The following is a 17,743-nucleotide window of genomic DNA, read 5'->3' as shown; positions in this document are numbered from 1 at the left end:
TGTGCTTTTCTTTGCCGTTATCTTTGCTCCAATGATTTTGACTTTCTCATGGTAACATGGTAAATAGTCACAAATTAGCAGACTAGTAGGTGTCTTTAAACTAAAGCATAACATTTATAGAGTGATAATTTGTTTTTCTTCATCTATTCTTTCAAATAAAAAGAACTACAAGCATGCACATTCTCCAAGATGTTCCCCAACGATATCAAATGAACAAAATACAAATAAATCTACAGAGCATGAAATCCCAAGCCATTATATATGGCACTCAACAATTTGCAACTGACAACTAGCATTTGATGTTTTCCAGGCTCTCGTCTCTATCTCAGAATGGTATCAAAGACATGCAGCCTGTCTGGTTTTGTCTGCTCTAACTGATTCCTTTATTTCACATTGTCTGAAAACAAAAACTGACAGTCTATCTTCTTTGCGCATATTTCTCAATCTTTTTTTCATCCTTCTTTCAATGTGCATGATTCAATCAGCTCCCCCCCCCCCCCCCTTTGCCTCTATCTCCGATTTGTAATGTATTTGATTTCTTGAGTGGCACAAGTATTTACCACATACAATTTTTGAGCTGCTTGTTTCTACGGGCTTGTATCAAAATATCTTATTTTCCAAAGCACTGTAACACATGAACAGTTTGTGAAATATGTTTTATTTTGTTTTTGTCTTTTTCCAGGAATGACTTGCTTGTCCCAGTTTACCTCACAATAATTGCATTTCCATGAGATCTGGCATGCACAAACAATGTCATAGCACACTGTTTAGGATCACTTGTATTTCTGTAGAGAAAAGCTTGTGCTCATAGAGACTTTACATTTGAACTATATTCACAATAAATCTTTCTCACAAGATTCCTGTTGGTCTGGGTTATATCACAGAGTCTACGTTTCTGATATAAAGAAACACATGTATTCACAGTATCCAGATCGTGATTTACTAGTTTTTAAAGGTCTGTATTGCAGCACTTACCGTTCTCAATCACAAATGATCTGTGGTGTATTGTTGACGATTTCTCTGTTTTGTTCACGAGTTGTTTTTTCATTTGGGTTTTTCCAAGAGGTTTGATGCATTTACTTTACTATGTGTCTCATAGTATCCACAGACTTCATGACTTGACACACGTATTTGTAATATATTGTTAATGATCGGTAGTTTATTATGTTCATGAGTTGTTGGCTGCTATAGGCATACATCACAAGATTTACATAATATCCAAGAGATTTGGTGCATGTACAGTGGACTCCCGTTATAACGAAGTCATCTGGACCAGCACTTTTCTTTCGTTATATCGAAATTTCTTTATAGCCGAACAAATAAACAATAAAGATACATAGAATGGATGATGTTGCGGCCTGAATTTTTACTTCATTGTAACCGGAATCTTGTTATAACCATGTTCATTATAACTGGAGTGCACTGTACTTCTTCTGTCTGTATCCGTAGATTTCATGCCTCGAGGATAATGTGACTGTAAACTTACCGACGGCCAGCATGGCATCTTTCAGGTCTCCCGACATCTCCCTCTTGATGGACTGCTCGATGTCGTGCTTGCCCAGTTTCCCATACTCCTCGAACGTGGCCCGCAGCTGGGCGTAGCTGCGTGACATCATTATCACGTTGAAGCGTGACTCGTCCGTGCCCCACTTTGCCTCGCCTGCCTTGTACAGAGCCTAGAGACACAGCAACATCACGGTGAGTTCAAAGTTCAAAATTTGTTCTTACATCATTGAAGAGATGATGTCGTCATAATTGAAGATATTAAAGGTAAAACATAGTTCTCGTACGCCTGCAGAATTGTCAAAATTTCGCTCCAAAACGTACACATATGCCTAAGAAATGTGTGGAATAATGCTGTAATAACAAGATATTCGTTGGGTAATGATGAAAATGTGAAATATTAACCAAAAAGGTTTGCCGGAGCGGCAATCTCAGAACGAGGTCAGGCTAACTCGGACTAAGGGACAACTCGGCCTCGCTTTGATGGCAGGGCAAAGTTGTCCCTCCGGATTGTACAGTGCTGTACTATGGGAGCGCTTTGCATTCTGGCTGAGATCGGGCCCCCCATGTGGGACCCCCCACGATGAAGAAACCCGGAAGTGCAATGAGAAAGATGGGCTGAAGACTGAAGACTTTTTTTTTTTTTTGCTTGTCAGCTGAAGAAACCCAGAAGTAGCACCAGAGGGCCTTTTTTTTTTTTTTTTTTTTTTTGGGGGGGGGGGGGGGGGACTTGTTAGCTCATGAAACCCAGAAGTGCCCCATGGTTACTAGGTATTAAACAATACTTCACTTTTGCATTACACTCATGTGCAAACTACTCATCGCTCTCCAACATCAGCTATCTTCCATCAAATCTATGACTGTTTCCTTATTCAGTACCCTACTGCAATATCCATGTCTTCTCATTTTTGCCCCATCCACCACACCCTCACCTCTGCATCGGCTTTGGCCTTGTCGGGGTCCACCTCGTCTCCCTCTGGCCTGGCTCCCTGGAGGACCGATACCAGGAGCCTCTGGAAGTGGCCCGACGTGTCGTCCGCTACCGCTTCCTCCAATTCTTCGCCGTAGGCTGGTGGAAATTTTGGAATTGGGTAGGGATAGGAAGGTAGAGATTAAAGATTACCACACAGATAGCACTGATGAAGAGTAAATACTAAGATGGTTTACAAATGTGCCAAGTTTTTCATTTTATCAAAATGGATAGCCATCTCCAAGTGAGAAGTAAATTTCCAAATTGTCATTCCATGAATTTCAACCCCAACTTAATGACCCCCGATAGGTTTATTTCATAAGCATACAAAATACATAGACATTATGGAAGATCACTCCACACTGTCTAAGCCTAACCTACTAAAATGCTCCTTGAAGAAGCATTGAGAAATGTTAGGATTCATATACTCCAACCACATTGCCTTACAATAAGGTAGGCTTTGCCCAAAAAGTGGTTGACTTCATAAAAGCATAACCATCTTTATATTTTCTGAAAACCCTGAGAGGTTGATTGAAAAGAACTGAATTAGCATCTGGTAGGAATGCAGCAACAATATTTACTATGATGAAGAGAAGAAAGAAACTTTTTGAACATTTGATGACAGAGAACTGTGTTGAACATCACAAAAAGCTTTGACAGTTTTTTGGGTTTTTTTAAATTTCCGAAAGAGGATGACTGAAAGATTCGCTCATAGTCTTATGATGTGACATGTAGATAATGAAAACAGTTTCTTGTATAATTTGTCAAATACAATACACAGAAAGACAAAATCTGCCTTTATTTAGGCCATAATTTGTATCTATCTTCACTCATTTCCTCCTACGTGAATCTGAATACTTTCTTTCTCTCTAAAAAAAGAAAGAAAAATAGTCCAACATTTGACCTATTTCTTAGGGAGCCATTTTCTTTTTTCCCCTGAAGCCAACAAGAATCAAGAATTGGGTGTATAAAACACCCTATCACTTCCCCTCCCCATTTTCCTGAGCTTATCTTCATGATTTTAATCCGTTGAGGACAAGCCCTGAATATACTCGGGCAAGTGTCTATGAGAAATGCATGTTGAAGCAAAATCAGTCTGTCCTCAACAGGTTGATGTGAACATGTGGCACAAATCATTCAAGTGTGGAGGAACTTCCATGGAGTCAGCTTCTACAACCTAACCCTGTCCAGCAAACAGCCGCAACCAGCTCTACGAACCATGATCTTACCGTCTTCGTAGACCGTCTTGATCGCCTCGATGGAGCCGTTTGTGCGGGTGCACAGGATCTCAATCAGCACTTCCTCATTGGTTCCCAGACCCTGGAGAATTTAGGGCATGAAACCTAGTAAGTTGGGTGGCTTGATGGCATTCTGGATATTGTTAGAATGTGTGAAGAATCAGTTTCTGCACTATAAAACAAATGCTTCATGTTTGAAGCTATGACGTGATCTTCCATCTGCTACAAAATGCTACAAGACTGACAACACTTAAACATGATAGTAAAAAATAATCAAAAACTTATACTGAATTGTGAAATAATGCAAAATAAAACAAAGTAATACAAAATTTGCACTGAATTGTGAGATAATGTAGTTTAGATTTCACTAGTCTGTTGAGATTTAAACAAAGCAATATTGTAAGACATTTAAAATCAATTATACCCCCCATATCTCCAAATCTATTAAACACAATTGAAGATACCTATCACTTAGCACCATCAAAACATCTGTCAAACCTTTCACTACTACTGAGAAAGTACTGGAGACTGGTGCAGAGCCATATTCTCTCACCTTGACGGCATTGTTGAGTTGGTATGCATCGTACTGAGCTGGGGTCATCATTAATCCCTGCACCACATCCCATAGTTTGCCGCTCAGTTCACTCTTCAGCTCCTTGATCAGGTCCTGCCAGGAAGGGAAAAAAAAGAAATCATCATCAATTTATCAAATGTGCGAAGTTTACTGTCTCAGTAATGTGTGACATACAGAGTTAAGATATTAAAAAAGAATTGTTGTATGTCGCTCAGCAGTAAGCAGATATTGAATTACTTGTCATCGTCTACAAGTCAAGGTCATTCGAGGGCACAGCCTGCTGTCGCCCCTCTATAAAGTCACTGAACCCATTGCAGCCATGCTTAAGATTATATGAGCAGGGGCGTCACCAGCTTTTTTTCAAGGGGGTGCGTTTTGACACTAAATGTAACGAGATTTTTTTGGACAGACATTTGGAATATGGGAAGCTCTCAATCCCTAGACTTTTACTGTTTTTTGAGGGAAACCAAGCGGGGAAAGGGCACCGGCGTAGCTAGGATTTCATCTTGGTGGGGGGCGGGGGATTAGTATGCGAGGGAGCGAGCAAGAGGGTGGGGGGAGGGTGTGGAAGTGCTTGTTGTCCCCCCCCCCCCCTCCTCCCACGGTTAGAACTGAAATTGCATTTTGATGTTGTAAATGGTGCAATTTGATGCATGTTTTGCTTGTTTTATCGACTTAAAGGGGAAGGCTAGTAACTGATCAGTGGGAATCAGTGGAAATGCTGGGAGATGATTGTTCCAATCCTTATGGGATTCATTCAAGAGTTCATTGTATATCTATTGTTGTGTGAAAATGATTTGCTTCAGAACGGTCTCATATTCAAGTAATGTGCAGATTAATGCTCCGTCACTGACCAGGGACGCTAACCTGGAAGCATTAAACTGCACATTACTTGAATATGAGACCATTCTGAAGCAAATCATTTTCACACAACAATAGATATACAATGAACTCTTGAATGAATCCCATAAGGATTGGAACAATCATCTCCCAGCATTTCCACTGATTCCCACTGATCAGTTACTAGCCTTCCCCTTTAAAACAGTCCCACTTGTTTAAGGTAGCAGTATATTTTGATGTAGACTATTATTGAACAATTTGCCTGTAAAATAGTATCGTCCAAATAAACTTCCTGTTTTAATATTTACACTGAATATCATGAACTTGGCCAAGCAAGAGCGAGAGGAGTGAGCGAGGGGGAGGATGTGGGGGGGGGGTGTCCCCCTCCCACGGTGAGCACTTTTTGCATTTTGATGTTGTAAATAGTGCAATTTAATGCAAGTTTTTTGCGTGTTTTATCGACTTGAAGCAGTCCCACTTACAGTACATTTTGAAGTAAATTGTTATTGAACAATTTGCCTATAATAATGGTATGATTTAAATAAATTTCTGCAGTAACAATTCTTACACTGGTGTCATGAACACAACCGAGCCCTAGCAAGCGGAACGAGCAAGGGGGGAGGTTGTGCGAGGGGGTTGTCCCCCCTATAAATGGATTATGGAATGACGGTGTGAAACGACAAATTACTGGCAGCAATATCAGGAGAATGGCATAACGATTACATGCGAGCGAGCGGAGCGAGCGAGCTTGAAAAATTTGACATTTTACAGTCCGAAAACTGCAATTTGTAGCCATAAATATTTTTTTTTTTTTGCTTTGGAAATTAAGGGGGGGGGCGCACCGGGCGCAACTGCTCGAAATTACTGGCAGCAACATCATTTGAATGGCATAACAATCGAATGCGAGCGAGCAAAGAGAGCGAGCTTGAAACTTTTGACATTTTACAGTCCAAAAACTGCGATTTGGGGCCATATTTTTTTTCCTTTGGAAATGAAGGGGGCGCACCGGGCGCAACTGCCGGCAATTACTGGCAGCAACATCAGGAGAATGGCATAACAGTTAAATGCGAGCAAGCGGAGCGAGCGAGCTTGAAAATTTTGACATTTCATAGTAAAAAAAAAAAACTGCTGTTTGTAGCGATATATTTCTTCGCTTTGGAATTTAAGGGGGGGGGCGCATCGGCCGCAACTGCTGGCAATTACTGGCAGCAATATCAGGAGAGCATAGCGGAGAGAGCGAGCTTGAAAATTTTACCTTTTTCAGTCCACATACTGCCGTTTTTAGCCATAATTTTTCGCTTTGGAATTGCGGGGGGGGGGGCGCACCGGGCGCAACTGCTGGCAATTACTGGCAGCAACATCAGGTGAATTGCAGAACGATTCAATGCGAGCGAACGAAGAGAGCGAGCTTGAAATTTTTGACATTTCACGGTAAAAAAAAACTGCCGTTCTTAGCCATATTTTTTCGCTTTGGGAATTAAGGGGGGGGGCGCACCGGGCGCAACTGCTGACAATTACTGGCAGTAACATCAGAAGAATTGCATAAAGATTAAATGCGAGCGAGCTTCAAAATTTTGACATTTTACAGTCCAAAAACTGCCGTTTGAAGCTTTATCTTTTTTGCTTTCGAAATTGAGGGGGCGCACCGGGCGCAACTGCTGGCAATACTGGATATTACTGGCAGCAATATCAGGAGAATTTAAATGCGAGCGAGCAGAGCGAGCGAGCTTGAAAATTGTGACATTTTACAGTCCCCAAACTGCCGTTTGTAGCTATATTTTTACGCTTTGGAAATTAAGGAGGGGGGGGGGGGGGGCGCACCGGGCGCAACTGCCGGCAATTACTGGCAGCAACTTCAGGAAAATGGCACTACGATTAAATGCGAGCGATAGGAGCGAGCGAGCTTTAAAATTTGACAATTTACAGTCCAAAAACTGCCGTTTGAAGCTTTATTTTTTTCGCTTTGGAAATTAAGAGGGGGGGGGAGCCCCGGTGCGCCCCTCCCCTGGATCCGCCACTGGTAGTCAAGGGTGTCGGTTTATGTTCATGACTGGGGGAGGTATGACCAGCGATGTGGGGTCGAAGTGACCAAGCGGGGGAAGGATGTCCAATGATCTGCACTTTAGAGCATCCCCTAATTGTGCGTGTTTGTTTGTGTGTGTGTATTATATACATGGAAAAGTTAGGAATTAGCCCAGGTCGTCTTTTTATTGGCAATGCAAGACATTTTTACATAGACTAGTATGTAAAGCAACACTGCAAAATCAATGATCTAGCTTTGATATAACGGAGCGTAAGGTATATACAAAGGTGCACTACATCACATTGCGCAACATTTTTGCCGTTCGGATGTTCTGAGTACACACTGCGCACATCCTGCTTATACAGAACGCCAACCAGGAATCACGCTGAATCACGCTGAATCACAATCTTTTGTCGGCTCCGGGCTTTTTGAACAATGTTTCACACTATATACCTATTTAATTATGGTTAAAAGAAATCATAGAAAAATATCTTATTTTTGATCACCCTGTCATTCAAAAGCAGTTTACTAACCCTTGAATTACTATTTTGGTATGTCTTTTTTTTTTACCAGCGGATGGGGGGGGGGGGGGGTGGCACCCCCACCCCGTGCGCCCTCCCCCCTCCCCCTCCGTAGTTACGCCACTGCTTTTGGGTGAAATAATTGGACAGATTTCTAACAAAAATGCAAACAAATCTTTTCATCGCGGAAATTATGATTATGTGGGGTGGGGCAAATGGTGCGCTTGCCTTCCAATATTCTTTATGGGGGCAACATTGTTGTTTTCTTTCAAAAGCAAGAAAATCTTGTCATTTCGGGAATTATTAATTATGGGGGGGGGCAAAATTATAATATGCTTGCCCCTCCAATATCTTTGTGGGGGCAACTTTTTTTTTTCTGTCAAAAAAAAAGGTAAGAAAATCTTCTCGTCTCTGGAATTATGGAGCGAGGGGGGGGGTGGGCAAAATGATATGCTTACCCCTCCATTCTTTTTTTTTTTTTTTTTTTTAATGAGGCTAAGGCTCGCTCTTGGGCTGGCAATATGGATTGGTCAGAAGTAACGTACATAGACCCTACATACAGTAAGTAGCACACGTACATGCAAACGTGTACGTGCTCCGTACCGTACGGATGTACAGTACGGTCGATACATAGTAAACACTGTATAGAATACTAATAGACATGTATAAAATCAGTGCTGCGAGAACCAGGGGTGCGAATTGTTTTTGCCCACGATTTTTTTTTTTTTTTTTTTTTTTTTGTCCCTGGTGTAAAATAATAAAAAAAGATAATTATTATTATTTAGCGTCCGGCGTTGAGGTCGCTCGCAGACTTATTTGTTTTGTTTTTTTATTTCTTTTTAAAGGATCTGAAGGGGGGTGCGTTCGCACCCAACGCACCCCCCCTGGTGACGCCCATGATGAGTCAGTGCGCAATGAGTATGTTTCTTTGGCTTGTATCAACCCTACATCCCTCTTCTCTGCGTCTTTATCTCCATAATACATGATAAATTTGTTTTCAACCCAAACAAATTGTTTGAAATTTTTCATATTTCTTCAGGTAGTGGAGATTGACATTGGAAGAAATCTCTGGGTGCTTAATGATTACCAGTAGTCTCTAAAATTTCATGTCAACAGGACACAGTGATGAGGAACATTATGATATAACCTGCCACACTCCAACAAACCAACCTTACTTTGTTAATGAAAGTTTAGCTTTTCAGATTAAAAAAGAATAAAAGATAAAAATATATGCAAATCTGGGCATTGTCATATTACAATTACAATTACTACAAGGCTGATTCAGCCTCTTTGCGGGTTTGGCGGATCATAAATGATCATTAGAATGATTCTTGTACAATTCTCTGACAATATTTTGAATATCCTTTTTTTCAGGCACCACAAGGAAATCAGTCGGCATGGCAAGCATTCTACTTGAGTGATCAAAGACTGGACTATTTGATGTTTCAGCATTCTGCGAGGGTGAAATAATCTTATATTCTGACCTTGCCAAACATCTGCTTGAACTGCCTGGCAATCTTCTGCCTCTGATCATTGGAGCGGGCCGTCAGGACATCAATAATGGCCTGTTCATCGGTACCTGTGTGCCACATAGAGGGGATAGTTCAAAGAAGTCAAAATCACCAAATCACAGCAAATATGCAAAAGTAAGCAATTAAATCAGAAGTAAATATACACTTCCTGATGGACATACAGTAGACTCCTGTGAAAATAAAGTCCCCAAGACCAGCAGTTTTATTTCATTGTATCGAAATTTTGTAATAACCGAACAAATAAACAATAAAAATCAGAGAGTGGATAATGTTGCGGCCTGAATTTTCACTTCATTGTAACTGGAATTTTGTTATGACCATGTTCGTTATCACAGGAGTGCACTGTATAAAAAACATTATCCTACACAATAAATGTTTCAATATCAGCATAGCCTTATGAATCTTAGCGAGGCTGTTCGTTTGCAGAAACTAAAACCAAAAAAAAAAATGAAAACAGGCCAACTTTGTCAAGAAGAAGAGACTGGTTAGCACATTTTATCACAGACAATGTATGAGTAAATGAACATCTTACAGCAGAGAAACAACACTCCTCTTAAATTTTTCATCCCTTCTCACTCTCAATTTCATTTTTTGTCGACACCTTCACAGGTCAGTATCTTCAAAGGAAGGTCTGAATTTTGAAATGTGACAAAACCAGTAGCAAATCCCACTAGATATGGGAATTCCACAGAGTTCCAAGGACAAACTCACCAAGTCCTTTCATTGCCTTGCGCAACTTCTCTGCATCGGCCTGAGGATCAAACCTGGAGACTGGATTCACTGTGCCTTTATCCTGGGCAATACAAAAACAGGAAAAGATGTAAGGAGTGCAGCAAAGCAATAATTAGTGTATGTAGGCTTTATCTTAAAGATTTATCATACATGCAGTGTCATTTCTGTAGTTGGCCATCAATGATTTATATGTTTATTTATTTTGAAATAACTGAAAATGAATGTCGTTAAGAAATATGTTTTTAAAAATCCACACAAATTACACAATCTGCAAAATAAGGATAGGATGTAGTATGCAGAATTAAGAGATTATTAAATCAGGAGTAAACCCTTTTTTTCCAGCTTTGTGCAACTCACATACACTGGCCTCAATGACAATATGTAATTATTTAAACATTTGCATATTTTTCATCTGTCAGCACAACTAAAAGTTGCAAAATTCATGGAAATACACTCCAAACATTAATATCAACTGTGAGATTGCCCTAATTACAGAGAGATAGAACAACAATTGCAATGTAGCATAGAGTTTTATTAGGATCACTCTGTTTTTTGATATGTTCAAATCCTCTTGGAATTACATGCTCTTTCACATTTCTTAAGAGGTTTCTTATTATCTCACACAAATATGTTAGGCCTCAACCAAAACTATACGATACCTTTAACACAAGAAGGTACAATAATAAGACTTAGAAGTGCATGAAACTATATGATTGCAAAAAAATATAGTCACCTTGGGTAGTTTCTCCCTGTACTTTTTGCTCCTCTTCTTTGGCTTCTCTTCCTCTTCAGACTCTTCACTCTCCTCACTATCCTCATCCTTCCGTCGTCCCTTCTTCCCTTTGTCCTTCTTCGACTTGGTCATCTTGTTCAGCATGTCCTGGCCCATGCTGGAGGCGAAGAGCGCCACCACCGAAGAGTAACCGTTGGAGATGGCGAGGTCGTAGGGCGTGTCCCCCTTGGCATTCTGCACCTTGGCGCTGGCCCCCGCATCCAGGAGGGCCTCGATGGCCTCCTGGCCTTCTGGTCCCAGGAGTACGGCCTCATGGAGGGCAGTGTTCCCTTTCCTGGTAAATGTGATATCGCATTTGATGAGTTGAGATTAGTCCAAAGAGATTTTGGACACTTTTTTATTCTTTCCTTCTTTGTTTACTGTCAATGGCAATGAGCTGTTCAGTTGATACATGAGGGCGACATTCCCTTTCCTGGTGAATGTGATATGGGTTCAATGGGTTGAGATTTGTCCAAAGAGGTTTTGGATTCATTTTTTTTTCTATCCTTCTTTCTTTCTTTATTGTCAATGGGAATGAGCCTTTCAGTTGATAGATGAGGGTGATGTTCCCTTTGCTTTCTTGGACATGGGATATGTGGTAATTTGGTTGAGATTGGTCAAAAGAGGTTTGGGATTCATTTTTTTTTTCCCTTTCCTTCTTTCTTCACTGTCAATGTGAATGAGCTTTTCAGCTGAGGGTGGTGTTCCTTTTTCCATGTGATATGGGTTCAATGGGTTGAGATCAGTTGACAGAGGTTTTGGATTCAATTCCTTTCTTCTGTTGTTTGTCAGTGGGAATGAGCTTTTCACTTAACAGAAGCACGAAAATCTTACTTTGAATAGACAATTTTTATCTTGTGTATGCACGATACAAACTCTGTACCAACGTGTTATACAGAAATCTTGAATGATACAACCTTATATTAAAAGTTCCTCAAAATGTGTATATTGAAGTGATACTGGGTTTACGCAAGGTCTATCAAGATTTTATCAAATTGTATTTTCTTCCTTTCCACTTGTGCAATGCCCAGTTTCCTGGTCTAACTCAGGTACTAATGTGATTAATGCCAACATAAAGCATCAAAATTTATCTGGATCACTATCCTATCTAAACTGCTTATTCATTCTATCAGTGACATCAATCGAATGGCTTCAGCAAAAGGAAGATCTCAGAATGTATAATGGGCTACAGCATAATACACTGCAATCAATGTGAGCATAACTTTCCCATATAATGTCCCTGGATAAAGACAGGAAATAGTAATGACGGAAAATAATTTGGTAGGCTTGAGGGTTTTGTTGTTGTTTTTTTGAAAGCCAGCAACATGACTGATGAATTAATAATTTAGTGCAGCAAAGCAATAAATCATTATCTTTCTATATCAATTCTCTTTGTCCGTAGGCCTGCTATCAAATTATAGATACAGAGCAGAAATGCCATTTTCTTGTGAGATGCCGCTGAGCTGACAAGTTTCATTTTCTTCTGGTTCAAGGAAGATGATGCATGTGCAGATCCAGGAATTCCGTGAAGAGGGGCACCATTACAAAATTAAAGGGGGGCGCACGCACCCCTCCACCAATTTTTGTTTTGCTTTGTTTTTTGTCTTTCTTTTTTTGTGTGTGTTTTTGTTTCAAAAAAAAATAATGGGGGGGGGGGGGGGGGCACGTGCCCAGTGTGCTCCTTGCTGGATCCACCACTGTGATGTACTAAATCCCATTTGCAAGCTAGTAAACGTACAAGCAAAACCCCAAGAGAAGTGTTCACACCCAGGGAACTCCGACCCTTGACCTCTTACACACCTTGATGGGGTCTTCCTGTTGACCTCTGCCCCTGCATCCGCCAACACTGGAATGCAGTCCACTTGGTTGTTCATTGCAGCATAGACAATGGCTGGAATGCCGTCTTTGTTCTCACAGTTAGGATCTGCTCCCTGTAAAGAAAGGAGAAACATAGTGCTAGAATTTTGTGCACATCTTAGGGATTATCAAATGAATTGTCTTTCCTGTACAATCATATGAATGATGAAGACTGTTTGATTTGAGAATTGTTTACACAAAAACCATGTAAAATGAATTTTAATAGACAGAATATTTGATATTGCCAAACTTCTTTCAATGAAGAATAGAACCCAGTCTATTTATTTATTTATTTACTTATTTATTCAGTTTTCTTTACCCAGGGTAGCCACATCAGTGGTTTAAACACTGTTATCCTAGGGGGCCCTGCAAATGAATGACAAAATATAACAGTTCAACAAACACAAAATAACAAATCAAGGACATTCCTTTTTACATCATAACATCAGCACAATATCAATATTCTATATAAATGAAAAATGCAAAGTTAATCGTTGACGATAATAATACACAAACTCATATTATTTGAAAAAAAAAAATACCTTAACATTAAACAGGAATATCAAAAATACCCGAATTCTACCCCAAGTGAGATATGTATGCTCTTACGAACGCAAGCTGAAAGCACCACTCAGAAGCAATAGGGTATTATTCCCATACACTTTGTACAGTGCCACTAACTTTGTGGTGTTCTCATGTGATAACATCAACCCATTTTTATAGTGTATATTCATGTCGAGTGCATGCAAAATAATTATAACGCCATGTGATCACCAGGGGGCACCAAAGTGAGTCACAGGAGTGATCGCAGAGATGTATCGTTGGAAACCCGTTGAGGACGGGCAGATTTTGCTACAACACGCATTTCCCATAGACACTTGCCCAAGTATACATGGGACTCATCCTCATAAACGGGTTAAGTTGGAACTTGTTGGTGGGTATGACGTGGCTGGTGTATAGAGTATCCCAACACAAGTGGATTTATTTTTCAATCCACAGAGCGACCATCCCTTCCAAACCCACTATTACCCGCCTCAGTTTCATATCAAAATGAATAAAGATTACCGGCATTATTGCATGACAGTGATTCCTGGAAGAGTAATCATTGTACGTGTAATCACTTTCAACTGCAAAGAGTCTCTAACACATTACATATTACTGGTATCTCACATGCCTTTACAAGCTGTCTTGAATGAATAGCAGAAGCTTTTCTTGCATCACCATAATACACCATAGTTCAACCTTTACAACAAACGATACACAGTACCATTCACCATGTCAATCCGAAGCTCTCTGTCTCTGTCAACCCTGTGTGCTTTGAGTGTTGATTGGCACAGAGAATGCAATAGGATTGTACACACTGTCCCAAGTCCCTGGCGCAGAAGGGGTTAATGATTATCCCAGACACATGGCACATGTCCCTCCCATAATATTACCACCTACCTCATCAAGCATGTCTTGCACAACGTCCACATTTCCCTCACCCCGTGGTCCAACCTCTCTGATCAGTTTCTTTTCCTCGGGCTGGGGAAGAAAAATATGAAGAAACAGTCTCAGCACACCATATGAGGTAGATTGATGGAAAAGCTACCAACAGATCACAATTCATGTTTGCTTCTTTTTTTTGACAGCTAGATAGTCTGCACCGCTGATTAAAACAATACCATATCGTCGCTGGGGCGACAAGACCTTGTATCTACAAAATATTAAATGTTCAGGAGAGCCAAATAACATAGCGGCCAAAGCACTATACCGAATGGGATAGCCTTTCCTCTGACATGCCGTGGTGGCTTTATTTTTGGGGTATGACAGTTAGGATTTGGACAAGACATTGTTTCAAGACCACACAAAGAATCAGACGACCGCCATGTTACGGTTCATACGTGCACGCTGGGCTTTATTGTGTCAACAAGCAAGTGATCACGTCACTCGTGAATATGCATATATGCAAATCAACAATATATCACATATTGTTACAGACATCACTTAACCGTTTATCTGACCGTTAATCTATAAAAGTCATTTTCACCAAAATTTGAGATACAGGGTCTTGTCACCCCAGCGAGGATATGAGGAAGATTGAAAGAAAATCTCCCAGTGGATCACAACTCAATTTTAGATTTTTGACTGCTAGATAATCTGCACCACTGATCAAAACAGCAGCATTGATCAACTAAATGTGAATATGAGCATTAGTGTAAGAACTTAGTGAATAGCTATCAAGGCAGGTTCAAAGTATCTGTAGATAACAATCAGAATCATTTCCTGTCATTTCTTGCTAGTAATAACTGGAACCCTTCACTGCACTGGGTAGTGTAAGTTTGTTCGTAGCCCTTTTGATTCTCATATCCAGAGTTCGGCACTTCGTCCCTGCTCTATCTTCCCCATCACTTGTCACTACAAATGTAAGAAAATGCACTATTTATGGGTACTGTCAGGCATTAATGACCCAAATCACTTTAGCTGTATATTCTTCCACAACAAACTATACCATCATTTAGATTATTACTGAACAAGAAATGGGGGTTTTATCATTACCATCTTTTAACCCTAACCAGGCCGGGCTTTTTGGCCTGTTCTGTGGCCGGGGGAGGGTTGATTCAATCCCCCCCGAGATCTCGGCCGTCGATTGCGCAATTGCCCTGAAAATTGGCACATACATTACTTGTTGCGTAATCTATAACACCATAAAAGAAAAAATTCAATTTCTCATTTTTTATATTTTATATTAATTAACCCGTTGAGGACGGACTAATTTTGCTATAACACGCATTTCCAATAGACATCTGCCCGAGTATACTTGGGACTCGTCCTCAACGGATTAATATGCGCGAAATCATAAATTTTGCTCTTATTCAGAAAATAAAGCTAATGGCATCCTAATTTATAATGACATTATTCCTAGTAGCATTCCTAACAATGCGCTTGAAAGAAAATCTGGTATCAAAGTTAATTTCATATGTATTCTATTGTTTTATGAATATCTTACGTATGTCTTTGTTTTTCAAACTTTTGTTTTCTTCATTTTTTTCCACAAAATTTATTACAGAACCTATTTTGAGCACAGTTATGCCAAAATTCATTGATTTCAGCCATTGAAAGTGAAAATAATCATATCTTTTTGAATAAGCTGAAAAAAAAACCCTATCTGCATAGACTTTGTACACAAAATCACGTTTTTGAGCCATTTTCGGTCTGACAAGCATGTATAAAAGGTCGTGCAGCGTCGCTACGGTACGTCTGATTTTCGCAAAAATGGGGTCATAAGATGTGCGAGACTTGAAAGTAAAAAGTCAGTGAGCGGTGGCGGTCAAAAATATTTGTGCAGCAGAATGGTCGCGGAAAATGTCAAGGGGGGTGATTCAACCCCCCCCCCCCACCATCGGCCTTTTTAGGGTTAAAATAAGAGCAGTACATCACAAACATACAATGTGTATGTCTCCCTGGGATATCTCATGGCAAGGCATTTAGAAGAAATCAATATCATCAATTTTTCAACATCTAGGGAGAGTTCCTCTCATTGTGTTTCACATCAGTGTCTTTTGTTGATTATTTCAGTAGGTCCTCAAAACTAAAAACTGACTTACTGTAAGCCTCTCCTCCTCAGCTTTCTTCTTTGCAGCCAGCTTCTTGGTGAGTGGTCTCTTCTTCTTCGTTGCTCCGTACAGCTCCTCTGTTGGGAGTAGAACGAGAATGTGTATCAGAATGATTCAAGTATCCTGAAGTGCATTAATGAACAACTGTACAACTTTTTTCTTGTGAATTACATTGTATGTCTGCGAATCTTCGCTGACTCGGCTCCTTTACTCGCCTCTTCTGAATAAAGCCTAACTCCTTCATAATTTTATACAATGTATGGCAGAAATTAAGAAAGGTTGCAGTGTTATGCATTTAGTGATTGCAGGGTAGGAGACTTCGGGCAGGAGCAGAAAGAAATGATTGAACCCGATACACATATTTAAATGTCTACTAGCACATCTGTACGAACTGCTAAAGCTTGTACAACATGTCTCATCCACTATCTTTTTGTAAATCTTTTTGGTTGCATTAAGTGCACTTGGAAAAATATCATTTACACATTTATGCCCAACTTCTACAGTCCGAATTACTACACATAAGCCTAATGCCAGAATGCGAGGAAAAAAATAGCAGAAGTGCTGTTTCAAATCACAAGCACATTGATAATGCTCTTTTTGGAGTGGACTATAAAATCCTCAATTACAAAAACAAAATGATGATAAAAACAAAAATAAAATTCTAGAATATAAGCAATATTCATATGAACTTACCTGCATCACTTGTTTTATTCTTTGCCAAAATAGCTTCTGCAAGATGAGGTAGGGACAAATACAAAAAGAATTTGCATTACTTGCCATGAATGACACTTGCCACAAATTACAATGCCCCATTTCAACAGTCACCCAGACATGGAGCTACAGCTCCAGTATTTGAAGTAACAGAATCAATCCAGATCTTCCCTTTTCTGTAGTCCATTTAACATTTGTTACAGGGCCCATTTGAATCAGATGTTTGCATGTAATTGATTGTTGCCTGACTGCTTCCTGACTGCTTCCAAGAAAACTGTCATTACTACATGCTGCAATTTCGTATGAATTAATAAATTGGAACTCTAGTTTCCATGCACGCACTAGTATGTTTTGAACGTCTACACATGATTCATCTGATAAGATACATTAATGACAGCACTAACATCCTATTGCAAATTTACCTCTTGAACATAATATCACAAGAATGCCTTTACACAATATATTGAATTTCGATTACAGTGTGCTTGCATGGTTGAAATGGGACGGAAGACCTGAAAGTCAGTGGATCACAGTCAAGATAATTGCTACAAAATTACAGATTTTGTGTTCCTACATATGTTTCATTGATACAAAATGTAAGAGGACAGATTGATGTGACCTGTGACCTACCTTGACGAGCCACTTGTGCTCTGTTGCCTCTGACGGGAGGATTTGAGCCACGCGACTCAAGACTAATGGTCAGTGTCACATCCACACCATCATCTTCCACATTAGCATAAGTGATCTGCAATGAGGCAAACACGCACATTGTAGGTGTCACAGCATTATAGCCCATCTATGAAGCGTTTTGTTTACAGTTGGCTTGATATGGCTGCTTATAAGGTTGGTTGGGTGTTTTGAGTTTTATCGGAGT

The 17,743-nt window shown here is 40.0% G+C and overlaps 1 protein-coding gene across 1 annotated transcript in view; it reads right to left on the bottom strand.

The window, feature by feature from the left end:
• The window catches only part of LOC139725343 (uncharacterized), a 29,398-nt gene that overhangs the window by 3,980 nt on the left and 7,675 nt on the right, over positions 1-17,743 (bottom strand). The window contains exons 9-20 of the mRNA XM_071636431.1: positions 17,500-17,614; positions 16,852-16,887; positions 16,150-16,235; positions 14,006-14,086; positions 12,506-12,636; positions 10,667-11,000; positions 9,913-9,994; positions 9,154-9,248; positions 4,265-4,378; positions 3,703-3,793; positions 2,436-2,572; positions 1,487-1,676 (exon numbers count right to left, since the gene is read on the bottom strand). Coding sequence (XP_071492532.1) covers positions 1,487-1,676; positions 2,436-2,572; positions 3,703-3,793; positions 4,265-4,378; positions 9,154-9,248; positions 9,913-9,994; positions 10,667-11,000; positions 12,506-12,636; positions 14,006-14,086; positions 16,150-16,235; positions 16,852-16,887; positions 17,500-17,614 — 1,492 coding nt within the window. The remainder of the gene's footprint in view (positions 1-1,486; positions 1,677-2,435; positions 2,573-3,702; positions 3,794-4,264; positions 4,379-9,153; positions 9,249-9,912; positions 9,995-10,666; positions 11,001-12,505; positions 12,637-14,005; positions 14,087-16,149; positions 16,236-16,851; positions 16,888-17,499; positions 17,615-17,743) is intronic.

The sequence above is a fragment of the Diadema antillarum genome, unplaced genomic scaffold, assembly GCF_040938485.1.
Source record: "Diadema antillarum isolate AM-2024a unplaced genomic scaffold, OU_Dant_1.0 seq00000035_RagTag, whole genome shotgun sequence".
NCBI lineage: Eukaryota > Metazoa > Echinodermata > Echinoidea > Diadematoida > Diadematidae > Diadema > Diadema antillarum.
Note: the sequence above shows the minus strand (reverse complement) of the source record. Positions and strands in the feature narration are given on the sequence as shown.